The sequence below is a fragment of the Poeciliopsis prolifica genome, unplaced genomic scaffold, assembly GCF_027474105.1.
Source record: "Poeciliopsis prolifica strain line A6 unplaced genomic scaffold, Auburn_PproV2 SCAFFOLD053, whole genome shotgun sequence".
NCBI classification, from domain to species: Eukaryota; Metazoa; Chordata; class Actinopteri; order Cyprinodontiformes; family Poeciliidae; genus Poeciliopsis; species Poeciliopsis prolifica.
Window position 1 is genome coordinate 3,505,810 of NW_026562428.1, and position 26,229 is coordinate 3,532,038.

The window sequence follows — 26,229 nt, forward strand, 5'->3', positions numbered from 1 at the left end:
TGCGTAGCCACAAACAAATTAACCTGCATCCCAATTTGTTTCCATGCTGTTCCATTTCGTCCCCTCAAACAAACCATTATGCACCTACAGCTGAAACCAGATATTTACATATGCTGAAAAAGAAGACCAATGCTATAGTTGTCACAATCTAATATCAAATTAAGCAATACCCTTTCTATTTTAGGTCTCTTAGAATTTTCAAAAATAACTTTTTGAGCTAAATTTGTTTGTAACGAGAAGAATGTAGCGGTCTTCAAAAATACTTTTTCAGGTACCTCAGAGTTTTTCTCTACATGTTCAGTTGGGGCTGAAAACAGCATCAACTGAGACTAAACTCCTGACGGGGGCATTGGGTGGAGATTAAACTTCACCAGTTGTTGCTTTTGAGCATTGGCCTTCACAACAGAAAATGTAGCATTCATCTGCTGTTCTGGATTGTCCAGAAAATTCTCTCAAAGGTGAGAGATCTACTTCTCTTGCTGATGAATCCTTTTACTTGGGATCCCAGCCCTGCTTTTGGGGCATCCAAGTTGGCGGAGGCCATTTCTGGCTAATGCATACTAGCAACCTGAGGCTCAGAAACACAAGACTCAAAACTGACAGGAGTATTTCTGCACAAAAATAGAGGCAGATAAAGGTCTAATGCTTGACTTACGAATGGATTAACATTACAACCCGCATCTATCTTCGTAAATAAACTATTTCTTGAAAAGAATGAGATCTTATCTATAAGCAGCTGAAGTTAGATTTTATTTGACAACCATACAGGTAACAGAGGTCAAAGTAGGTATCGAAAGGAGTTCAGGTGATCAAGATGCCTTTTGGGAGTTTAGGGAAATTCTGGCTTCTTGGTGATCCCTACATAATTTGAGAGAAACAGAGGACAGGAGTTGGATGAAAAAAATCTGAATGTAAGATTTTTACAACTGGTCTGAAGTGTTGAAGCTTTGTTTCTACATAGGTCTGCAATTCTGGAGCAGGCAAAGACAGATAAGAATACAAATGTCGGTCTGAATTATTCCAGATGGAAATTGCTATCAGAAAATAGCCCCTTCATGGCATAGGAAAATATTTTGACAAAGGTTTCGGAGGCTTCACAACATTGCACATCGACTTGATGACGAACTTCAGACGAACCACTAGTTCAGCACGAACTAGTTTATGGTTTCTGTTGTCTTGGCATTGCAAATTGGCAGAGTTGTATTAATTCTGCAAACGTTGTGACAAATGGCATTACTCTATCTTGACGTGAGGAGTCAAGAGATGTGACTTCAGGTCAGTTTATGTGTCTGACAGCACATCAGTGACACGCTAAATCTACATCACGAGTGACACCAATGACATGGAACCGGCAGTACCGCCAGCTCTGTTATTCATTTGATCTAATGTTGTAATCGTTGCAATGCAGCCACACGTCTCACCATACAATTTTTATGTCTATTCTATTATTGCAATTAAATGTAATTCAGTGGTCCTACACCAATGGCTTTCTTTTTGCCTCTCTGTTGAGATTTCATAGTCAAGCGTACCAATTGGCTGCATTTCTCGTGACAGATTACTTTATTTTGAAGAATCCGAATGGAGAGGAGCAAAATTGATGAGCTAGTTGGGCGTCTAGACATGTTACTTATCCAACAGGACAGCCACCACACACTTATCTGCTCGATGGTCTGACTGTGGCATCTGCCGCGCAAAGACCACAAATGGTTAACAACCTGTCAGTTTAGGTGGATGTCTATGTGACTTTACCAACTAGATGAATTCTGCAAATGGTTGTTTGAACAGGATTTTATTGAGGTTTATCAGTAGAGGGGGATAAATACCAAAACAAGCCAACATTACTCTTTTCAGTCATTATTTTTTGTTGCACTTCAGTGATGTGCTCCTTTGTGTTTGCATTTTATCTAAAATCCAAGTAAATACATTGAGGTTTGATGCTGCAACTTGATAGAATGTGGAAACGTCCGAAATTTGTGAAGAGTTTTGCAAAACTCGATGCAACAATTCACCTCCGTCTCACTGTGGGAATGTACTCTCAGCTTTACATTTTTAGCATAAATCATATTAGCTATCTCACCACGCCTTGGGTTTCAGCGGCTCAACAAATGGGGCCATTTGCTTCGGCTGTCTATGGTGGGGGTGGCTGAAGACGCACGAACGCACTCCACCGGCAGGCCCACAAACCTGCAGTGCAGCGACGGCACCACGCCAACCATTTCCGGGCTTCCAGCGCGAGCACATCCAAAACGTTTAATCAAAACGGACACTCTCTCTGCTTGGTACCGCATGAAAAGGGGACTGCTGGCCCGTGCTGTGCACTTTGGCTGCCTGACAAGAAATTGCCAGAGCTGGGCAACCATCCACTGCACAGTGAGAATATTAGAGAGGAGAGCCATGAAACAATCAGTATTTTCTCGCAGGTGATTGAGGCTTTGGCGAAGCAGCAGATAGTAACGTGTCCTGCTGCGAGCTAATCGGCCCTTCTGTCCATAACATATGCACTGATGGGTGCTTATCGTCTCCTCGAACAGAGCCCATGTCTCCTTAAACACAGGAGTTGATTTGAGCTGCTGAGTGAATGTCAGAGTGGAAATTGCTGTACTTTCACACATCGGGATTTATTCCACCCAAACGCTGAGGTCACCTTTTACTGGTACCGTTTTATTCTTTCACATCCAACCGTGCAATTTCCGCGTCAGACACAACGCGTCTATGACCTGAAATCATTTTTACTTTTGCAAGATGTAGTGCTTGTCCTCCTGCTGTAACTACTCTCCCATCAGATCATATCGCAATACAACCCCAAAGCAATAAAAGTTACTGTGGCAAAAAAAAAATGAAACAGCACCTCTATTATTTTATGACATATAATTATTGATGTTGTACAATTTATGATTGAGCTACAGACCAAACGGTTAGGGTTTTTTCCACTTCTTCATTGTGGTTTTGTTCTGACGTTGTTTAAATGTATCTATTTGTCAGTTTGACAGTATAAGTTTAGAGGTACAGGCACTTGCCTCTTCCTGGTTTGTCTTTTTGTCCTGGTTTGTGCTGTAAGGTTAGCATAACTGACTTTTTAGTTGTTAGTGCCCACAACTGGTGAAGGGCTAGGACACATTCCCCCTCTGATAAAGTTTGGGATTTCCTTTTAGAACTGTCGCACAGCTACTTGCAAAAGGAAGTTAGAAAAGTTGTCTGGATGTGTGGAAACAGTGCAGAGACGTTTCCAATAGAAAATCGAAACTTACAAAAGTACAAAACTAGCTTGGTCATATAAAAACAAGACTTACATGCACAAGGTTGAACCTATTGTCATTTTTATGCACAGGTTACAAGCTATACATACAGGATCAATTACATGCAGACACCCACACTAATATTTGGTTATATATCCCATGGTAATGTTGAGGGTGAATATGATGTGGAGGCTTGTTTGCTCGGCTTTCCTACATCCTATTGCATGTAGGAATGTTAAAGTTGCTCAGTTTGGAAAGTTATCAAAGCTAAAGTATCATAGCTTACAGGCAGGGAGTGACCCACCAGGTAACCAGAAGACCCGATCCTGAAAGATTGCCTGAGGATGGAAAATTACAGTTTTTATCTGCTGATGGATAAAAGAGGCTACTGAGAGGACTGCCCTCTGAGATCCATTGTGTGAGGCTGTCAGCTGGTGTTTCCCTTTTGTCCTGCTTGCAGCAGTATTGCACCATTCTTTCTTTTTCTTTTTTTTTTCCCCCAAAATTGATCCTTAGCTGGATGTAGAAGGCTTATCAGAATGGCTTAATGGATTCCTCCAAATCCCAGTTCGCAACCCTATTAGATTTATGTAAACTCTGCCCAAAAGTTGTGTCAGAATACAAATCAATTCAAATGAGCACTGCCAATTCTAACAATGCAAGCAATTAAGTATCCGGTAAAACTACCCCAAAATTGCCTTCATGGCCACAAAAATGCGGTCGACTTGCAACTTAGGAGAAATGGACTTCGGTTGCCAAAGGCAGCATCCAAAAAAACGTGCTTTAAAAAAGTCAGTTCTGTCCAACCATACATACTTTTCAGTCAATCCAAATAATTCATTCAAGTTCAGGTTATTCTTGAAATTGGTTAAAAAGCTTTCCACATAACGAAGCAGATTACATTGAGTCATTGACTTGAAGCATTTGCTCCTCCTGGACGAGCATGTAGCGACATCAGACAACCACTTGCAAAAATGAATAAATAAATTGCAACTCTAACCTATCTGTCAGTTGTTTCCTGAACAGATTCTCTGTCGCTTTTCTGCATGTGAAATCGCCAGGGAGTTGGCATCCCCATGTGGTGAGTAGGCACACAAAGAGCAGCCTCTTTCATGCCAGATCTACCACTGCGATGCATCCTGAATGTTCTAGTGTAAATCGTTCCACCTCAGAAAAGAACGCTTCAAATGTGTCATTGAAAGCCCTGATTAATTACATTTTAAATTCATGTCGAAGACTACTTCATCTGAACTTCTGTGGATTTATTTGCTGTCAAAAACCGGTCGAGAAAGTCGGTAGTCCGTCGATGGGCTTGAGCCACTTCACGGCGGGATTTCCTCAGCCTGCATGGAGCCTCGCAGCTCATTTCTTGAAATGTGACCAAATGCTTTTTTAGGTGTTTATCCACATCGTATTCATGCCAGCCACCTGACAGCTGGGCCTCTTTGTAATATGAGCTGCAGAGAAGGAAAAATTAATCAAAATGTGTGTTTGTGCTATTGGTGTCATGATTAAATTCAGGTCACTCCGTTCGCAGGTACTCAAACCTTTAGTAAGGAGGAATTAAAGGGAAAAAAGATTGATGTTGATGTCTTAGGGTGAGGTACAATTTGAAATGAATCATTATCTACCAAAAACACCTTTCTGACAGGCTTCAAAGGGATACTTTTGTCACAAACCAGACACGTTTAGGCGAGAGACGTATAAAGAGGGTCTCTGGGAGGCCAGTCATGGCAGCCTGCTTAGGTAACGGTATTAGACATCCAAACATCAAAGCCTTAAATATTCACAGAATCCTGAGACGATGGATTATTTCTCCTTGAATAAACACAGTCCGAGACAAAGCACCTAGCTAATGCGAGGAGAAAAACGCCGTCTTCGAGGGGGAGCGTTCGGGAAAACTCCCGACGATTTTCGAGACGACAGAAAATGATGAGAGCAATAAAAAATGAAACCGTCTCCCAAGTCATCACAGCCGATCCACATAAATCAGACACTTTTCTCTGCAGTTTTTTTTTACCAGTAAATCAATTCCGCTCCCCACAATATCCTGTTGTTGCCGCTGACGCTCCTATATTGTGCCGCTTCCGCTGTATTAGGTAGCGTCTCCGAGCAAGCGGTTCAACGGGGCGACTGAAGCTGTGAAAGAGAGGACCCGGCGCCTGCAGGAGCAAATCAAAATATCACAGACGGATGGGCTGAAATGAGTGTGAGGAAGTCCTGTGGAGCTATGGGGTATGATGTCTTGTGATGAATAGCTAACCTTGTTTCCTCGACTCTGCTCCGGTGCAGCAGCTTCATCACTATGCAGCTCTATCTTCATATATCTCACACCCAGCCTGATTTATTGGAGAAATCAGGCTGGGTGTATGCAGAAAAACACCGAGTCTTCACACAAAAGTTCAAATACTTACACATACTATGATTGCAAAGACCTAGTAAGACAGGTTTTTGAAATGATTGACAGTGCCTTGTCGATTCGGCGGACAGATCAAGTTTTGACTGGATGATGGGCTTTAAACTAGTTGTATGTTTTCTTGCAAGTTTGCATCATATGTTCTTTCACCCATCTTCGCAATGTAAACTCGCATTAAATATAACGCAAGTTTACAATTGAAATGTGACAAAATGCATGTTTTATCATCAGAATCGTGGACTGCCTTGACTAGCCACATTTTCTTTAGATTAAAAGGTTTCGTACAGAAATGATGATTGATTAATTCGGTCTTTGTAACCATGCCAAAGGACTGACCTTTCGTTATCTGTTAAATATTCATGCCATCTTTACATGGGCGTCCCTTTGGGATAAACCTACATCAATGAAAGGTACTTAGTGTCGTATAAGCAGACAGGAGATTTCTCCATTATCCTCTGAAGAGCGGCATCTTAAAAATGACTGATCCACAGCTAAGATGTGCATTACCACCATCTGGTTAAGATTTTCAATCGCCTACTCACCAAGCTCAGTGTTCTATTCTCAGGCTCACTATTTAAAATGCCCGATGCGTGTGTGGCTTTCTTGTAAGGATAACACCAGCACTTACGTGCAATCTACGAAGATTGTCTATAAGCTTTGAAAAGATCATATGTGATAAAAAAGAGATGAAGCCATTTCAGAGAAAGCTTAACGTGGGGCTCAGAATTGGTGCAAGAGGTGCACGACCAGAGGCCAGGTTGTTCTCTTATCTTTGTGGCCAAAGCTCTTTGGCAAAGCACCCTTCTTGGCATTTAAAGCACATGCCTCCGATAACATCGTTGGCTCTTTTCTCCCTCTCTATGGCCCCAGGAGAGAATCCCTGAGCATCTCTAAATGTCACATTAAGTGCTTCTCTTGTCCCGCGCTGACACGAAAACGAGACGCTCTCAGAATACAAAGGCGTTTTGTGTTGGAGTACAGCCAGGGCTCAAAGAGAGAGACGGTACTCTTTTCCGCTCACTCTCATTTGTTCAGGCTGTCAGAAGTAACATTTAGACCCTAATAGCACTGCCCTAAAAAAAAACAAGACAGAAGACTTCTACTCTTACCTGTAACTAACATTCAGAGCTGAAATGCCTCAATAAAACAAAACCCCACTGCTACATGAAAAGGTGTATCACCATTCTAATCAATAAGACTGAAATTGAAACTCTTCACCCAGCGAGGGTTGGCAGTGGAACTGCAGTTTGAAACTGTCCTTTAATTGCTCAGTAACTCAACACTGCGTGGAAAACGGCATTTGGCTCAAAAGGGAAAAGCGAGTAAAACAACTGGCCCTTTCTTGGCAAATCCAAACATCAAAATATCAACCTTATCCTGCGGTCATCTCAGCCTCTAGATCTAAATCCTTGAGAAATCCTGGAGAGAAGTGGAGAGATTGCACCGGACCATCTAGAGAGATTGTACAAGGAGGAAACATTCACATTGAAAGCTGCTTTTTAGTTATTTCCCTCAAACAGAGAGTTTACAAGCCAGTGCCACCTTGCTGTGTGAAACTGACGAATGAATAGAATGCTTACTCAGGGCGGCATACTGAATATCTCATGTCCTGTCACTTTGCTTCGATTCACGCAGGGCACACAAATACCTCTGACCGCCATCAACAATTCATTGTGCAGGTACTCAACACGTCTTCCAAGCAAACAGTTATGCATGCCTTGTTGTCGAACACCAACAGGGAATGGTAGCAAAGAGAAATTGCTTCTCTGTAGCCACAGTACCCGGCAGGAATGTGCAAGGAGAGATGCAGCAAGAACTGAGAGAGAGAGAGAGGCGACACAAAGTTAATGACATGCAGCGGTGGCATATAAATGCCAAGATTAAGAGAGAGAATGGGGGTGGTGTTTTGTGCGTCGTAGGAAGTCTCAGCAGTATTGGCCTATAGCAACATAGGGCGAGTGAGCGCCAACTGGGATTCCAACATTGATTTCTAATTATAAATTGGGTGACATGGAGCATGAACTTTTAGGACCTCTGTGCAGCCTGTTTCACTCTACATGGCGAAATACATCAGTGAAATGCCAAAAAGCTGGTTTGTAAAGAGAAGAAATGGTGCAAAGCCGTCGTGGATGACCTAGATTACCTCAGGACGCCGTTTCGACAAACAATGCAGCCGAGGTGTAATTTGGTAGAATCAGCTTCCAACAGTTACAGTCTCCAAAAGTATTCACATCTACCATACACAGTGCTTTAAACCTCTGTCCAAAAGTTACATTTTGGACAGAATACCGTCTTCTACGTGATTACTGTTCTCCCTGCATGACTGAATGAGACTTCTTATGGCTTTCATTCCAGATTTCCTGTCTAGTCATGACAATTGATTTAACAGTTCTTTGTTTGACATTGAAAACTTGGGTTGAAATGTTGTTTCTGGCTAAAAATTGAACACCGTTCATACAAATAACCCTCACATTAAATGACATTGACCCATAGAGTAGCTTCTTATTGCCCTTTGCATGAAACCAGGCCATGGCTTTCCACTTTTTCTCTGCGAGACAATTTTCCCATTAACCTAGCTTCATGCTAAGGGCAACATGTTGACTGAACACAAAATATAGCGTCAACTTTTGTTAATAATTCTCTCCTGGAGTCAACAGAAGCGTTAAGTAGCACAAGACATACTTTTTATAGGTCAGATTGCAAATAAAACTATTTTTTTGGGTTAACCTCTGCGACTATCTGCACTAACAAAGTAGCTGGTTGAACCAATATGTTAAGCTGACATTTTGAGGACAGCTACCCTGTAGAAGGGGATGCAACACCACAGTGCATTTCTTTGTGTGTACATTTGAGTGAAATGGGAACTCTTCGATTAAAACCCCTCTAAAGTTAGCTTTTACAAACATGTATGCATTTCATGACGTGCATGAAATGTGTATGGAGTGTAGAAATAGTGTTTGCGTTTCAACTTCTGCCCATGAGCACACTCATCTTATATTATTTTCCATATATATTTCAGTCCTGTTACCTGTGTTCTCTTAAAAAGAAAAAAAACTCCCCTGCTGCTGTGGCTGATTTTCCCTACAGAGCAAAACCTCCACGCTTAGTGGGAGGATGAGAGGGGGGGAAAAAAGTGCAAACTTCATCATTTCTCGGTTTTATATTTATATAATTCTTTAGTGCTGGGGTCTTTTATGACCCGAGCAACATTCACAGGGGACAAAGAAAGCTAACAGTGGGATGCTTCTCTCCTTCTCCCCTCCTCAGTGCAGAACTCTTTCATCTCTCCTTCCCACAAAGCTGATTCACCACTGGTGACCCCTGCTGCTGCTGCTGCTGCTTCGTAGAAAATAGACAACAAAGTAGCTGAGTGGTAAACCGGTGGGCAGTGGCAGGCTGCATCGCCACTCGGCTTCAAGTTGCCTGCTGTGGTGAGCTAAGCTGACACTCGCGTCTGTCTGGATTGTGATCTGGTAAATGGTCCGAACTGGGTTGAAAAAGTCGGTACACGCGTGTGGGCAGTAACGCAGGATGAAATTCCCACAAACTCCGAGGAATTCTTGGCTGCTTCACAGAGTTGTGTATTAATGGATGTTCGTGACTAAGTGGGTTAACACCTGTGGCACATTCTTTCCACTCTCAGATGATGGATTACACAGTACCAAGTCAAATCACTCATTTGTTGTATAACAGTGTCACAAAATGAGACGCATTTGCCTCTCAAGTCAAGCTCTCAAACGTAAAAATCTTCTTTTCTTACTATACTTAGAGGAGAAAGTGTATTTTAATCCCTTTCTTTCAAGGTTTTAATTCTAAAATGTTAAATCCTCCAAATATTCTTTTCACAAAAGCACTCGGCCATTTAAGTGAGGCTCATCCGTAGTCCTTTTGTTGAGCTGGATTTTTGCTACCTTGTACTTTTTTTTTTTTTTTTTTTTTTTAACTCAACAGCATCTCTCTTACCATCAAAGCATTAGAACTATTTGGGCTATTGTTATTAGGGAGCAGAGATACTGTACAGCCTGACTGTATCCGGTGTCTCGGTATGCAGAGTGCTCCGCCGCATCGGAAGATAAGAAGCTCCTTCATGAATAAAGATGCCGGGCCGTCCTCTCCGTTCTGTGTTCAATGCGCACTTGTTACAGAAGCCTTTATTTATAGTCCTGCTAAGGCCCGCAGTGGTGAGAGTGGCTCTCCTGGGGATTGGGAAGTGGAGCCACAGCTACCTATAGTGGGAAGATATACCACCTCACCCCCGCTGAGAACTTTCGTACAGGAAATGAACTCATAAATCAAGCAGTAAATTGAGTGTAGGGCTGTGCTTACTCATCTCAAGAGGTCTGCTCCTCTACCTCTGCATTGGCTTTGCTCCGTTTTTTTTTCTATTTTTTGTACCGCGTGACTAATGCAACGCCGCAACTCCTCTGCCATGCGTTCGGGTCTCGCTTTGGAGAAACTTATCAAAAAAGTGTGGATTTTACACCCAACTTTGTGTCACAGCTGTGACCTGAGGGCTAAAAGGAACGTTGCTGAGATAAAGAACTTGACAGAAAATTGAGTTTGATAGGAAATTGAAGCGAGGACGGCATCAGAGCCTTGTCCTACAGCTGAACTTCAGCTCTCTGCTGAGATGGCGGCGGTGAGAGAGGCCTGGGAGGAGATGTTCCCTTCTTGCCTCAGGCTGTGCTGACAGGCCCCGGCTCTGTCTGGAAGAATTAAGATCTCTATTCATCAGAAGAGGGCTGAAGCTGTCAGAGGACTGATCGCAGAGATGGCCCAGCTTCCCTCAGCACTGGGACTCTGATGAAGAGTTTAACACAATGCAGTCCAGTTTGCTTGACATCACAGCACCGCCCTGTGTGCGACTTGTTCCACAACGTTGCGACTAAATGAAACATTCAGAGAGCAAGCCTGTGCGATCAAAGCACCGTATAAGCAAATATGTCTGCTTTTTTTTTTTTGTTTTTTTTCCAGTTTCTCTTCTTTGTAAAGCAAAAGTTCATTTTCTTCCTGTCATCAATCCTCCACCAGGAGATGCCGACTCATGACAGAAGTCAGATCAGATCTCTACTGACCCCTTCTGGTGACTTGGTGAACATGTTAGTGTGGCTGTGAGCATCTAGGAAATTAATTCAAACCACATCCTGGAGGTATAAAAACCTGTTTGTTCCAAATTAGCATTTTCCACTCCATTATCTTTTCGGAAACATGTTGATTATATAAATAATAATAATCATAATGCATGTATTTGATTTTTATATCACATACAAAAGCATTAAGTAGACAGTTCTTATCAAAAATGAGGAAACATGTTAGAGAACACTCAACACATTTTTACACAAGTGAAAGTAAAACGTAGCCGTCTGAGAAATGACTGAAGTAAGAATGAAAAAGTAATTCATGCAAAAGAAACCCCATCAATATTTAATTCAAAAAAAAATTTACGTCAGGCTTTTCAGAAACATGACATTTAAAATATTCTTTTTTTTTATTGATCTGATGGAATATTCGAATTTTCTGAGATACTTAATTTTTGGTTTTCATTATCCATAGACCCTATCATAAATTAAAGTGAGCACAATAATTTTCACTTGTTCAAGAGTCGTTCAACAGATTTTTCTCTTTAACATTGCTGCATACATAATTTTTCTGCAAACATTTGGAAGTGCAAAATAGTCTGCACTGCCCGGCCACTTTTGCCTGTTTTCCCTGTCTAAGATGGATTTTTTTTAAAATGCAATTTTGGTTATTTGGTCTTGAGAATTTATTTTAATTACCTTATCTCCCTGATGTAGCATGGATATTTGTGAATCTTTTTTTTAAGCAAATACAGAACAATCTTTATAATACTGTAATCCCAGAAGCTACCAAACAGAAGTTCAAACTTAGTTTTTTTTAGCTACTTAAAGAAGAAGAAGACAAGTCATCTATCACTGTCATCAATGTCTGGTAATAAGTTTCCCAAAAAAAAGTTTCTTTCCTTTGAATGGACCCTCAAAGTCACTATCCCATTCTTAGGCTTCCCCTCTTTTTCAAAGCTGTCTTCTCCCTTCCCCCCCCATCTCATTGCCAGTTGCAACATAAAAGAAGGATCAACACCGGAAACGAACGGTTGTTCTTTCAAAGTAAATGTTAGGCGTTTGATATTCACTACTTGAAATAGATGCTGTAGTTTTTCATGTCCATGATGCACATGGCATCTGCTCAACTTCTTGTTTATATATAAAGACGTCTTAAAACTAAGTGTTAACACTTGTGTGAGGAAACTTAAGTTGTAACTTTTTCACAGTGATCATAGGGAGCCTTAGGGAACGTTTCCCAAACATCTGAATCATTAGAGAACAGTTCCTAGACATTGAGTTCCTATTTCAATGCATATTAAAAAAACAAAAACATTCAGAGAACATTATCTGAAGTTTATTAAAATGTGAACCTTCGAGGGAATTTTCTCTAGAAAGTACATATTTTCAAACCTTTAGAGAAAGTTCTCTGAGCGTTGTCTGTAAGCTCGCAATTAAACTCATTAGTGAACCTTCCATGTTCCTTCTTTTCCAGAAAGCTGATGTGGTTGTTGTGTCTTTTAGATAATTTGTTCTTAAGGTTTAGCAAAGGTTATTTATTACTTTTTCCTGGTGACCTTACCTTTGATGCCATGTTGTACAACCATTAATGAATTTCTTGCAGGGAATATTCCCTTTTGTGGTTCATCCTTAAATGGTTCCAGAGGGTTTTGTGACGGCTACATTTTTGAGACTTGATGTTAATTGCAATTTTCCTGTTCTGAAATTTTGGGAACATTCCATACCAGGAACCTTCTGGAAACTGAACTTTATTCAGTAAAGTAGAAAATATTATAATAATAAAATATTATTATAGATTTAGTTGTATCCTTTTACTTTGAAGGTATTGACCGGAAGTGTTGTTCTTTAGCGGTTAGCTTCATGGCGGCCCCTCTTTTCCAACCGAGCCACGGATTTAGGAATGTGGAGACCAGCAGCTACGTCACCCACAAACTGCCTGAGGTGTCGTCGATTAAAAACTTTTTAAAACGGCTTTACATGAACGAACCGACCACTCTCGTAAGTTTATTCGATAGAAAATGCTCAATTAAACCTTGATATGCCTCTTCTGTTGTTGTAAGTGATGGGTACGTTTGTTTTAAATGTGTTTTTTAAAGCGGTTTTCTGAAAACTCCCCGTTAGCAAAGTAACGGCTTCGGGATACAACTGGAAAGAAGCGTGGAGTTTTTGTCAATATACATGCAGATGTTTTGCGTTTAGACAGCTATGTAAGTCAGGTTCGGGCTTGTTTTGCTTTGTTTGGATAGCGGTCCAAGCTGGAGTGGAAGCGGGGGGCAAGAAAAGAAAAAAAAAAAAAGCCTGCAATTCAAAAACACCGACAAATTAGCCGCTGCTAGCACCGGAACCATTTTCCCTCACACACTGCCAGGTAAGTTAAATTCCACTTTTCATTTTGTGTCTTCTTTTCGTCACTATTTCAAAACGTATCCGAGCTATTAAGTCCAGTATGAACCTCTTCATACGTTGAGACAAGTATGTGGTCTACAGGGACGAACATTTGCCGACTGCCTGCGGTGTTTTGATAACATTAGTCTCCCCAGGGACGCTGGTCTCTGTCTCCATGGTGACGCGCCCGTTGACGCTTTGAGCTGCCTGAAAGCGGGTGGGCGGAACCGGAGGAGACCTCACCGAGTGAAGGATGGTAAGCAGGGCAGGACAGAGGCTCAGTCGGCTGCCGTTTTGCCTCATTTCTCGTCGCTGTGAGGTTTTTCTAGGACATTTGATGAAGACGTGAGCTGAATGGTGATTGTCTTCAGATGAGCTCTTTGCTCTTTGTTTCAGCCATTTCACGATGGAGTGTACTACCCCTACGGCAGCGACACCCAGGGGACCCATTCGTCGGCGGGGATCCCCTCCCTCCTGAACTCCCCGCTCAGCCAGCAGTCTGCGGTGCCCGGCATGGTCCCGGCCGCCTTCAAGTTCCGCCCGCGCCGCCAGAGCGTGGACTGGCGGCGCCTCAACGCCGTGGACGTGGACCTGGTGGCGAGCCAGCTGGACGTGGACACCCTGCAGGAGCACATCGGCACCGTGACCTTCTGCAGCCTGGACGCCGAGCGGTGCCAGCGGTGCCAGAGCCCCGTGGACCCGGCGCTCATCAACCTGCTGCGGCTGGCGCAGCTCACGGTGGAGTGGCTCCTGCACTGCCAGGAGATCCTCAGCGCCAACCTGCGCGGCGCCGAGGAGCGGCTGGCGGCGGCCGCCGGCGAGCGGGAGCAGCTGCTGGCCCTGCTCAGGAAGCAGGAGGAGAAGGCGAAGGCGCTGATGGGCGAGCTGAAGCAGAGGAAGAAGGTGATACGGACCCAGCAGTCGCTGCTGGCTCCACGGATCATGAGCAGTCACAAGGTACTGCAGACGTCCCCCTCTCCCTCCCTCGCCCGCTTTTCTCCTCCTTTTGGGCCTCTCTCTCATTATCTATGCACAGCTGCAGCCGAGACATGTTCCATAAAACCTATTGGAGTTCTCCTGGTAAGATTAGAACAAAGCTTTCAGACCTGAAGACGGGATTTAGAGCTGCTGAGCAGATGGTGGGTTTTTGTGCCAAGTAGTTTTTTGTAAATCCACTTACAAAAAAGAAAAGAAGACAATAATCAGAGTGACTGTCCCTCCCCACACGCCTGCTGTTCCATTTTGTCACTGGAGTCTCATGGGAAAAAGTTGTCCACTTCTGTTGGAAAATAGTCAGACCTTAATGTATTTTATTGGGATTTAATGCAGTATATTAGGGTTTTTTGACCAATACAGATTTTTTTGTGCATATTTTTGCAAGTCACCGTGTCTGGAATGAAGCCCATCATCACTGGAGGCAAGAATCAGAAATCTCCTTGTGCTCCTTGAATGAACGATTGGTCACCTTTGACCTAACCCCAGAGGTTGCCATGACGACAGCTCTAGCGTTTCACGGCAGCTGGCCGTTGCTAGGCGTAAGCCACAAGCTCACCTAACAGAGCCGGATCAATAATTGATATAGGCGTCTGACGTTCTCCTTGGAGTTTTGTTTGTTTGAACATTTAAACCCACACAATCACAGCCCGTTTTTAATTATTGTCCGTTTCACAACTTTTGACAGCAGCATTGCACATCCGTGTGGCTATTTTCGGGTCTTCGACAGTATCAGCAGCTGTCGAAGTCCCAGGTGCAGTGAACTGCAGCGTTAAACGCAGCGTGTGGACACACCGGCAGCGTCTGTGCTGGTCGGGGTCTTGGAGAGAGCAGAGGTGCCTGCAGAGATGCCTGCGGCAGGCAGCATATCGGCATCACTATTTGGAAATGTACAGCCGAGCTCCGTGGATGTTCCTGTTCATAATGGTTATGGTTTTATTTGCATCTCTGCTCTCTGTGGAATTGACAAGTTGGCGTTTGCTGGTGTGAGATTCTTAAGATCTAATGAGCATGATTTCAGTTTTTAAACCAATATATGAAACAAAAATTTACATCAATCATTTCTTCCATTTAAAAGGAAAATGAACAGCCTCTTCTTCTGATTCTAAAACAATATAAGGTCAGATTTGTTGTTTTTATTCACAAAATGGACAATGACTTAAAGTGCTTGTTTTTGTGTATATTCTCTACTTATAACCACAAGTAGAGGTTATTATGTGCATATGAGGAAATATGCATTAATAATTAATAGCGCTCATAATACATAGAAATAATCATTTGATTCTATTGATGTTTAGATGATAAATAGATTTACACGTGGAGGAAATTAGTGTTCAAAATTAACAGTGAAATGAAATATATGAGTGAATTTTATGTACTGAGCTCGCATGGATTGTTTTTAGTAAAAAATAAAAAATGAAAGTCGCCAAGGTCAAAATGGCTACTGAGCAACAAAATTGAACTACAAAGAGGCAAATCATCCCAGAGCTAAAATATCATATTGATTTACCTGATTATTATTATTATTATTATTATTATTATTATTATTATTGATTTACATTTACCTTATTCTTATTTCTTATTTACCTTATTCTTATTTACCACATGAGTGTACACTTATTGTGGAGCTTGTTATGCTTTTTTGCTATTTTGCTCTGATAATTCAACAGTGGAATTTTAGCAAACTGATATTAATTTAATTGGTTGCGTTTGTTATAAACTTTGGAGCCTTTCTAAGCCAGCTGGACATCAGTGTGCCATGCATAAATTAAAATTTATATCATAAATATAATAAATCAAAGTTGTTAGAAGAATTGACCACAATAGATGATAAACAATGCAATAAATGTCCACCCCTATTTTGCAGTTACAAAATAACTGTCAAACAGTATTTGTAACTGGCCCTTACTTACTGACAATTTATTTTCTAGCTTAACTATCAAGCCATTAAGAAGGGCGGAAAGTGCATTTCACACCTCAGTGCATTTAGACTAGCTGGAAAATAATTTACAAGTTCAAATCATTTTCAAACGGTTTCTGGGTCGGTTTCAAGGTCGCACGATTAGAGAAGTGTCCAACATTCTTTCATGCATTCGTCCTGTTACGTTATGTGAAGAGGAAATGTTACTTTTACTTAGAGAGTATCAGGAAATGGCGAAAAGCGGCGTATCAGTTTTAGAGCTTTTATGGTTTTTCTGTCAGTAGTTATTTTGCTGTATTTTAACTCCTTCACTCCTTCCTTAAACCAGTTAAACTGATGAATGGCTGTAACAGGTGATCAATGTAAACAAAATGTTCTTTCTGTTTTCTTTTTTTAGTGTGGACATTGCGATAAATCCTTCCTCAACTCCTCCTTCCTTCACAACCACATACAGCGCCGGCATCCTGACGAGCACCACTCGCGTAAGTCCATCGCGCGCTTCGAATATTTGTCACAGACGTCGATTTGGCCGACCGACGGACTGTTTTCAAACTTTGTGCTTCCAGAGCTGCAGTCCGACAGCGAGAAGAAATCTCAGATTGATAGTCTGAAAAAGGAGATTAGCAGTCTGAAGGATCAAATCACTCAGCAGCAACAGGATCTGCAGGCCAAAATTGCTCAGGTCTGATTGTTTTTGCTGTCCTTTAATTGCACAAACTGGGACTGTAAAAACAAGAGACAGCCGCCATGTTGTTTATTTTTTTTGATGTAGGAAAAGGAGCAGCAGTCGATGCACAAAGACCTGCTGAGGGACTTGGAGCGCTTCAAGGCGGAGGAGATGGCCCGCATGGACAAGAAGCTGGAAGACAGCAGGGACGGCATGCGCAGGGAGATGGAGTTCCTCTACAACCGAAACTTTCAGGCTCTCACCGTACGAGGAACCAAACCGCTCCGCTCGCTTCTGCTTCTTTTTACGACATCGTCTCAGTTGGAATTGTTCAAATTAACACGATTCTTCCTTTTGCCCAGGAAGCAAATCAGAATCAGACGGCCAAGCAGGAGAAACCAAGCAGCCCTGTCAACTCTCAAGCCCATCGACACTCTTACAATGACGTGCAGCTGCAAGCCATCCACAAGCTGGAGCAGCAGATGAAGAAACAGGTTAGCAACCAGAGAGGGAAAAAAAAGAGTCTTTTAACTCAGGTGACCGAACTTTACGCACCAAAATGTTTCAGCGGCCAACATTAGCGTCTTCTCTCCAATAAAATCGCCAACATAATACTGTCGTGAATTCTTTCTCCTTCACTTCAAAAACACAAAACCTTTCCAAGTATTTTTAGTCTTAATTTCTACTGCAAATGTCTTAGTTCACTTGAAATAAGACTAAACTAAAATACTTATAAGTTAGTTGAAACTAGTTGAAACTAACTTATAAGTAAGTTTTCAACAATACGCACAAGCCCGTTTTCGGTTAATAATTATTTAATACCGACATGAGAAATGTCTAGTTTGTTTGGCCTATAATTTTAAAAATCCAAACGAAGGAATTATTGACTCAAAACAAGTATTTATATCTTGTTAAAGAGTTACTGTAAGTTAGTTTTGTCTTAGTTCAATTGAACAGAAATATTTACGCTAGAAACTAGACTAAAATACTTGATAAGATTTTATGTTTTTGTAGCGTTTACCTGCACAGCAATAAATTAAACAGGTAATATTTTGATGAAACCAACATTAGTAAGAGATTTGTCAGAATGTTTACAGTCACTTAGCGTTTTGGGCCAATTATTTTCTAATATGTCGATTTGTAAAATGTTTTTTAGCTCATCTCCATCGACAAAAAATGTGAATTTTGTTTTAAAAACTTTATCCAGTGAAGTAAAAAGTCGCTGGTTATTAAAAAAAGAAAAACATTTTTTAAGGAATTATCTTTGTATTTTGTTGACGCCAACATTTCCCTCCTAGGACAAAAGGTGGGAGTCCAGAATCAAAGAGCTCAAGGCTCAACACGAGTCTGAAAAGAATCAGGTACACACCGTCATCAAAGCGTCTTCAGCAGAAACGAGTGGACTTGTAACACCCCTCTCCCAAACTCCCAACCGCTTTGCTTTGCAGTTGCTGAACGAGCTGAGCAAGATGCAGGCGTCCGTGACGGAGCACCAGGAGCAGAGCCAGCGGCTGCAGCAGGAGATGGACCGCAGGCTGCAGCAGGAGATGGACCGCAGGCTGCAGCAGGAGAGGGACCGCAGGCTGCAGGAGGAGATGGACCGTAGGCTGCAGCAGGAGATGGACCGCAGGCTGCAGGACAAGGCGCAGACCGTCAAGGCTCAAAGAGAGCAGGTGGCCTCCGCTTTCTGGCTCTCCGCTGCAATCGGAGATTATGTCGCCAGGGGAAGTGGGGAGGAGTGGTGGCCCTTGTTCAGGATATCCTGGATTTGAGCGTTGACGCATAATGATACTGTACACAGGAAGTGAATGCTGCTTTCCTGGAGGAGCTCCAGAAAGAGCTCCGAAATGACTGATGATTGATGTTGTTTCTAAGTGCTGTTAGCTCATAGGAAAAAAAAACAAATTCTCTGTTTGTCTACTGTGAGAAATAAGGAGGAATCGTGTTTAAAAAAATTCTTTATCTTCATAAAATTCCTTTTGTACTTTCGTTTCAATCCTATGTAAATTCATGACACAGAGGCTTTATTGTTTCTCATATTTTAGTTGACGGGTAACAGAAAAACTTAATTCAGTTAGAAAATTCCAATATTACATCAGATTGCTGAGAAAATGATATTTTAAACAGAAATTCCCTGCTTCTGAAAAGTGGATTCACTTCTGTGCGTCAGTGCTTGGTTCTTGTGCCAAGCATGAATTACTGCATCAGTGCGGCGTGACATGGTAGACCGCTAACCAGTTTAATATTTGTCGTATTTTGAGACACAACTTCTGATAACACAGCGACAAAAGCACTATATATTTTTTCTTTACATTCAAGTTTTTGCAAGAGCAAAATTTTAAGAAGTAAAAACTAAAGTTCCTTTTATTTTATAATGTCATTCCACAGGTGAGGAGTATTTCCTACAGTCCACCCACTACAGTGCAAGAAATACCAGGTAAGGATTCCTGTAAGGCTTTTTTTTTTTTCTTTAACTCATTAAAGATGTTTTTTGTATCTTTATTTTAAAAACAAAAATGCATGTTTTTGACACTAACCTTAAAATAAGTCTTCTAATCCCTCCTGTCTTCCAGTTGCTGCCAGCCCACCAGTCCCAGAACCCAAACCAAAGAAGGTCTCACTCGGTGAGTTAATCAGAACAACAAGCTTCTTTTTTTTAATCTGTCTACGTATGATCTGGCTGATGCTTCCCAAGCAGCCCAGTCTCCCGTCTGTAACCCCCCGTTTGTTCTGGCTCCCACTGCCTGTTCCCCTGAACGCTCAGAGGAGCCAGCCTCTGCTCTAAAGCTGGATCCCATACAGGAGTTGTCGGAAGAGGAGAAAGGTAAACGCGGGTCAGACTGACGGAAACCGGGGCGGCTGCATGACGCTGCATGAGTGCACCAGTCTCCTCGTGTGCCAAGAGAACTAAAAAAAAAAAAAAGACGAACAAACTTGGAATAAGAAAGACTTTTGATTCGTGATGAATTCTTATGTTTGTTGTCTGGTTGGTGGCTAAAGAGAAAACAAAAATTTGCGTCTAACCCCCCCTCATGGCATGGCTTCCTTCTGTATATCATTGATGCATGCATCATTTTGTACCCATTTTTATATATATTTTTTTTGTATTTTTTTGTTTGTTTTTGATTGCCTGTCTTCTCTTTTCCAGATTACAGCATCTCTGAGAAGAGAGTGCTGTCCAGTAAACATGTGACCGAAGCGCCTAAGAAAGCTAAGATGTCGCCTAGCGCTGTGAAAAAGAACCCCAGCATCAAGAAGGAGATGCGAGCCGAGCTGGAACGCTCCCTTACCAAGAAGCTGGAGAGCCTGGGGGTCAAGCCTGTACGAATAATCAACATTTCATTAACTTGTCCGAGTTACGTTTGATTTTCGATTAATGATTATCAATTTATAAAACCAGTCCCCTTCTTCTGTTCCTCTTCAGAACCAGAAAGGCTTGACGAACAAGGAGTACGGTTCCTTCCTCGCCAAGGTGCGTTTAAAGCAGGACGCCGTTGCAAAGACGATGCCCGACTACTGGCGCTGTTGGGAGGAGACCGCGAGCACGGTTCAGCTGAAGCTGGGCGGACAAGAGGAAGACGTCGAAGCTGCCCCGAGACCCAAACAGTCCCATTACGGTGAGTCGGCAACAAAAGCCTCTTAACTCCTGAGATCATCCCGACGCGTCGTCTCTTAACGCTCTTAACGGGTCGATGTGAAGTGATGCAGGTTCGGCCGCGCTCCAGCAGCCTGCCCTCCAGATCCAGCCAGGCGGTTCCTGCAGCAACCGTCACGCAGCCAAAGACTCCGCAGCCGACACCGAGGACCAAAGGCTTCATCCAGCTGAAGACGTCCACCTCCAACGTGAAGCCGATGTTCAGGATTAGCACGAGCAAGTACGGAGATGCTCATTTTCAGCTGTTTTTGACCCTTATTTTTTCTCAAAATTGACCAAATCGAAACATCTTTTTCTGCTTCTAAGAACCCCGCCGTTTAGTTCGGACGAAGACTCGCTAGACTCGCAGTCCGACCTGGATGAGGAGCAGCCAGACCGAGTCAATTCGTTAAATCTGACGCTTCAGATCAAACCTCCGGTTCTGTCCAGGCAGGGCGCAGTCAGCCAGTCGTCGTCCTCCTCTAAACCACAGCAGTCCCGTCACGGAGCCACGAAGGCGCAGAGCGACGACGACGACGAGGAGTGGTCAGATGTGAGCGATATGGCGGAAATTGACTTCAGGCATCTGCGCGGCTTCAAAAACTACAACAACAGTAATGATAAAGGAATCCACAGTAAAGGTTAGATGCACATCATCGTATCAGGTAGATTTACTTTGACTTCAGTTCTTGAGTCAGAGGAGTTGGAATTGTTCTGTTTGTCTCCAGATAAAGTAGCTGATTTGGCCAGAAAAGTAGAAGAGCACATATCAGAGAGACCAACAAAGAAGCCTGCAGGGGGCGTCAGCGTTTTTCCAGAGAGAAAGGACGAAGTTCAGGAGCTGTCGGTAAGAAGACAAGATTAGAAGCAACTAGTTTCCAGTGAACGTCAACCTGCAGAACCAAAGGAACGGGGTTTGTGTTGACAGTTGACAGATCTCGAGGAGAGCAGTGAATGGATGGTCTCCTCTCTGGAGGACAAACCGGGAGCATCTAAGCAAACGTCTTTCCGGGTCTCCGGTCCCCTGAGGAAGAGCCTGGACTCATCCAGCACCAGCGTCTGGGGGACGTCTACAGGAAAAGCCCCCAAATCAGGTCAGAGTCATTCCGACGGTCTGGCTTCCTCTGAACTCCAAACGTGTCGGTCCGTGTGTGATGCTGTAATTGCCGCTGTTGTGCCTGGCAGGTCCGACCGAAGCAGGAGCAGGAAGCACGCTGAAGAGCAGCCTGTGCTCCTTCAGTGACATCAGCGACTCAGAGGACATAAGCAATAAGTAGCATTAGCACTGCAGCAGATCAGGTAACGTAGTTAACATGAGGACCTCAGCCTCTCACTTCTCCAGCCAAAGAAAAGTTATTCTGCTTATTTATTCTATGGACTTTGTGATAAAAAGGGGAATAAAGCAATACCTTCCAGGAGGCTGTTCAGACAGTTCAAGACCAGAATCAAATTTTGATTAGAAAATAGGATTTATCTTGTTTTAACTACGGACTACTTTTTATTCTAAGGTACTCTTAATGCCTTGTGCCAATTCTAGTTTTCTTTTTGTCAGATTTCCATATATTTTCTTTTGTATGTTCAAATCGTCTTAGCCACCGAATGTTTTTGCAAAATATTGTACATTTTTATTAGGTTTTGTACATCAAATTTTGTATTAATTTACGTGTGATATTTATTCAAGCAATAAAGATGAGATTTTGAGCACTCAGGTCATCCTTCCACTCCCCATAGTTTAAATGGAGCCACTCCAGTTTTCTAAATTTAGTCTTTAATCAAATACTTGAAATGATTATCAGTGATTGGATAACAGCAAAAAAAAAAAAAAGTTTGCTGCGGACGGTAGCTTAAGAATCCTGTCTTTTACTGCTTATGTGAGCAACTAAAAACATTTGAATAAAAATAAATGTAGTCATGTATTTTTTTCATTTTTAAATAGCAATTATTTTACCTTTGCATCATTACTTTTTTGTAATAATCTGTTATGGTCTTGTATTGCATAGGATCAGGTGCACATTTTTCACTTGTGTTTTTCCAACATAAAACTTTATTTACAAGCAAAATATAAGAACACATTTCATCGTGAAAAATCTAATTTGTCAAGTTTCCTCAGTTCTGCCTTGCCACCAAATACCACATAAAATAAGGCTTTATTTTACATAGAAAATTAGACATTCAAATTTAAACCTCATTTTAAAGACAATACAGAAACAGAAGAATCTATGGAGTTGGCATTAAAATTAGGAATGAAAAATACTTTCATAATTACAGCAAACAGATTAAATAAAAGTATGACTTAATCAAGGGCGACTCGTCCTAAACCTGAGACTTCTGTTCAGAATACATTTGGTTTTTCCAGAAGCATATTCTCTGTTTGAAACGGTTTAAACTTTTAGGAAGCACTCAACCTTTCATCAAACTTTTCCTTTAGAAACTATCCGGGCGGTAGAAATGTCATTTTATCCAGAAAGTAGAAATTGTATTTCTCTTTAAGTTCTTTAAAAAATGTAACTTCTTCAAACAGACGGCACCGTGAATCCACAGAATCCGCTCTGTTTTGAGTTTTTAGCTCACACGAAGGTGTCCCGGTTCTCGATGGGAGTGGTTCTTCTTGTCCCTCTGGTTGTTTGACTCCTCCCATCTGAATAATACAGCGGCGGCACCAGCGTCACTCTGGACGACGACGGCGGCCGCATGTACGCCCGTCTGGTGCGGACAGTAGCATAAGAAGCCGGCCTTCGTGGGCCTTTTGATGAACTGTAATGGAAAACAGAGACACAAAACATGTCACCCAGCCTCGTTGTTATCATTTTCGATCTGAAATGACACTCTATTTTAATATTTGGAAGTCTGGGCAACATGGACTGAACTGCTTCATTTTACGACGACATATTAGGGCCATTGTAGATAAAACAAACAGTTAAAGATGAGCACATTTCCACCAAAAAACTAAGACATTTTAAGATCAGTCTCAGAACTTTTTTGGGGGGGAAAAAAGTAACAATTTCCCACTTTTAAAATTCAGAAATTTCTAAGTTCTTTTTTTTTCTAAAAAAGCCTGGAAATGTAAAAACTCACAAATTGAGATTTAGGTTGGGTTTTTTGCGGAAATTGACTCCCTTTTCCCCCCCGTATCTTCAATGGCCCTGATACACGTCGTTTCGTTAGCTTTCTCCACTGCTGTTCCTAAAACTCCGGTCAGACCACAAAAACTACGTCGTCGTTCGCAACTTCAACATGTTTGCCAGTCGAAATTCTACCAGAGGAATCAAAGTCAATGGGAGCAAGCTCTGATGGATCTATGACATGATATGAGAATCAAAGCGACTAGCATAAGAACACAATGGCTGCAATTGACCTTTTTGGTAGGCCTTCTTTTCCAGAAAAGTAAGTGAGCACCGTTCCCCCACTAATGAGCAGGATGGATCCTCCCCAGCCAATGAAAACAGCAGCACCCAGTTCAAATCTGGACGGGAAGACACAACTCATTGAAATCTGTTTTATTTAGTAATATTCTAATGAAGCTTTTAGTATTGCTCACTTCTGGTCTTTAAAGTTTGGATCCACAAACTGGGTTACGACTCTGTTAGCCCACCAGGAGTATGTTATCATCCCACAGAAACCTGCAGAAAAAAAGTATACGCTTTTTTTAAAATGTAAGTTTTATCATTTAAAAAAAAGAAAATGGAAGAAATCTGAACACTTTAAAATTATTTTTTTCACCTGAAACTAAGTAGGTTATACCACCAGAAAACGTCACCCTTGCGTTGGTGATCTCCGTCCCGCCGATTTTCGTGCATTTCATCCCGATGAGCGTGAGGACGCCTCCAAAGAATCCTGTGATCACGGCGGAGACCGCCAGTGCTCTGAGCGCGTGCAGGTACACTAAAGCAGAAGTAAAATTAGCAACAGCTGCTTTTGGAAATGAAGTACAACCATTTATATATTTATTTTTTTTCAAAAATAAAGGAAAAGTCAGTTGTGGAGTTTTCAGCGCCTTACCAGGCAGGGCCAACATGGACGGGTAGTCCTTGCAGTCGGAGACCCCCGTCGTGTCCGAGATGCAGTCTCTCCACAGGTTGGAGTAGTAGTTGGCGGTTGTCAGCACGATGCTGCCCACTTCAGAGAACGTCCAGTACTCGGTGGGAAGAGTGGAGCACACCAGGATCCAGCCGCACAGGCTGGTCACAAAGCAGCCGATCTCCACGTACATAATTACCATCCTGTACTCCATGGTCGGCGCAGATTCTCAACTAAAAACGGAAATAATAATGTCTCGCCGTGGGAACCAGGACTGAAGGTCCCCTCTGCGTTATACCTGCAGAGCGGAGAGGTAATAGACCCATAATGCTTTGGGCTGTGTCTCATCTTATCTTTGAGATAGTTTTGCCAAGTAAGCATCCTTCATGTTCCCAGCTGGGTGAAGGGATTATATTACACCACTCCTCTACAGCCACCCTTACAGGCCTATAACAGCCTATTTGCGGATAGAAAAAAGGAGCACATTTCTGCAAAAACTCAGACATTTTCTAGAAAAAAACCCCTGAATTTTGAAAAAAAAAAGGTGGAAAATTTTTTACTTTGAAATTGTTTTAGTCTCACATGATTCAGATCACACATATAAAAATGTTAAAAATCATAGAAAATACAATATGGAGTAAAAACAAAACATTTACTAACTTGTAAAAGATATCTAGACTAACCCATTTAAGCTAAATGGAGGTTGGAGGACCTTAAGCTGCTTAAACATATCTCGGCATCTCTTGGGATTTGACTAGGCCACTCGTTAATCTTTGCTCTTATTTGAGTGTTTCAGATCACTTTACTGTTGCGTAACTCAATAAAACTGTTTATACAGCAGTAATCAATATCAATTAATTGATGTAGCCGTACAAAATTTTTTGTATGAAAACTCTTGTCTAGTTTTTTTTTTTTTCCCCCGAAAATTAAAATGTGCTTGTATCTAAAGCAAAACTTTGTCAACCAAATTCAAAAGTTAAACATGGGAGTGGCAGCGTTATGCTGTGGGCGTCATGCTGTATCATGATTCAGATGGAGGCTGTAGAATTCTTGAGACCTCAAGTTTGTAGTTTTGGCTCTGGACTTAGTCAAACTCGGCGCAATTTTGTTACGCAACGACATTGCCGGCCATCTTGTAAGAAAATATTCCTCAATTTGCTGACGTGGTCTTCATTCTGTCCGCAGCGAAGAGCATAATGTGAAACCTTTTACAGTTTTGTTTTTATCTTAAAGGTAAGTAAACGAACCTCTATGGGCGGAAAACTGCATGCAGTTACGCAGTGAATTGTGCGGCCAAGCAACAGGAGAAGACTCCCCACCAAACCGAGGTAGAGGGGCGGTCCGATCTCATAGCTGAGGAGACGTGATTGACAAGTACTTTTGTTCATAATCTTGATGTTTTTATCTAACATGGCACCCTTCCTCAGTTTTGATTAATCTGCTTTGTTGTGTAAAAGAGCTGAAGTCACTTTGTTTATGTGCAAACAGTAACCAGCCCCGTCTGAGATGCCTGGTGGAGGAGGAAGAGAGGGAAAAACGAGACAAACCAGTGAGTAGGAGTTTTCTTTTCACAACAGCAGCTTGAGCTCTCGAGAACTGATCCCTCTTACAGCCCAGCAGCTGGACCGCCCACGCTCCCATCAGCATCCCGTCCTTGGTCCTATCCACATACTCTCCATCCCAAAAACCAAGAGCCGGAGTAATCCGAGGCAGAGCCCAATCTCAACAGACCCCTCACTGCCTGGATGTATCCTGGAAAAACCACCCCCCAAAAAACAGTAAAATATTCCCAAATGAACAAAACTGGTTATTTATTACTTTTTTATGTCTATAAATATATATTGTACCCACGTTTGACTTTCAAATACTTATATAAAAA

General features: G+C 42.1%; 1 protein-coding gene and 1 pseudogene across 7 annotated transcripts; one reads left to right on the forward strand and one right to left on the reverse strand.

The window, feature by feature from the left end:
- The first annotated feature begins 12,590 nt into the window (after positions 1-12,590).
- Positions 12,591-26,143, forward strand: dzip1 (DAZ interacting zinc finger protein 1). 7 transcript variants are annotated; one of them, XR_008608072.1, is made up of 25 exons: positions 12,591-12,731; positions 12,980-13,101; positions 13,274-13,374; positions 13,515-14,075; positions 16,430-16,514; positions 16,599-16,714; positions 16,805-16,963; positions 17,062-17,193; positions 17,998-18,060; positions 18,148-18,372; positions 19,088-19,136; positions 19,273-19,323; positions 19,464-19,523; positions 19,848-20,020; positions 20,124-20,316; positions 20,400-20,574; positions 20,661-20,974; positions 21,062-21,180; positions 21,262-21,427; positions 21,519-21,632; positions 24,081-24,210; positions 24,300-24,663; positions 25,584-25,724; positions 25,839-25,899; positions 25,963-26,143. XR_008608072.1 is itself a non-coding variant. In XM_055059057.1 (20 exons), exons 3-20 carry the CDS (start codon positions 13,372-13,374, stop codon positions 21,608-21,610), a joined length of 2,736 nt encoding a protein of 911 aa, XP_054915032.1. In that variant the 5' UTR covers positions 12,591-12,731; positions 12,980-13,101; positions 13,274-13,371; the 3' UTR covers positions 21,611-22,249. The 7 variants fall into 7 exon arrangements, 1 of the variants encoding a protein (XP_054915032.1); XR_008608073.1 differs by lacking the exons at positions 24,081-24,210; positions 24,300-24,663 and having other exon boundaries at positions 13,221-13,374; XR_008608071.1 differs by lacking the exons at positions 24,081-24,210; positions 24,300-24,663 and having other exon boundaries at positions 13,265-13,374.
- On the reverse strand, positions 22,415-24,777 carry LOC129378668 (claudin-10-like; annotated as a pseudogene).
- Positions 26,144-26,229: the final 86 nt, after the last annotated feature.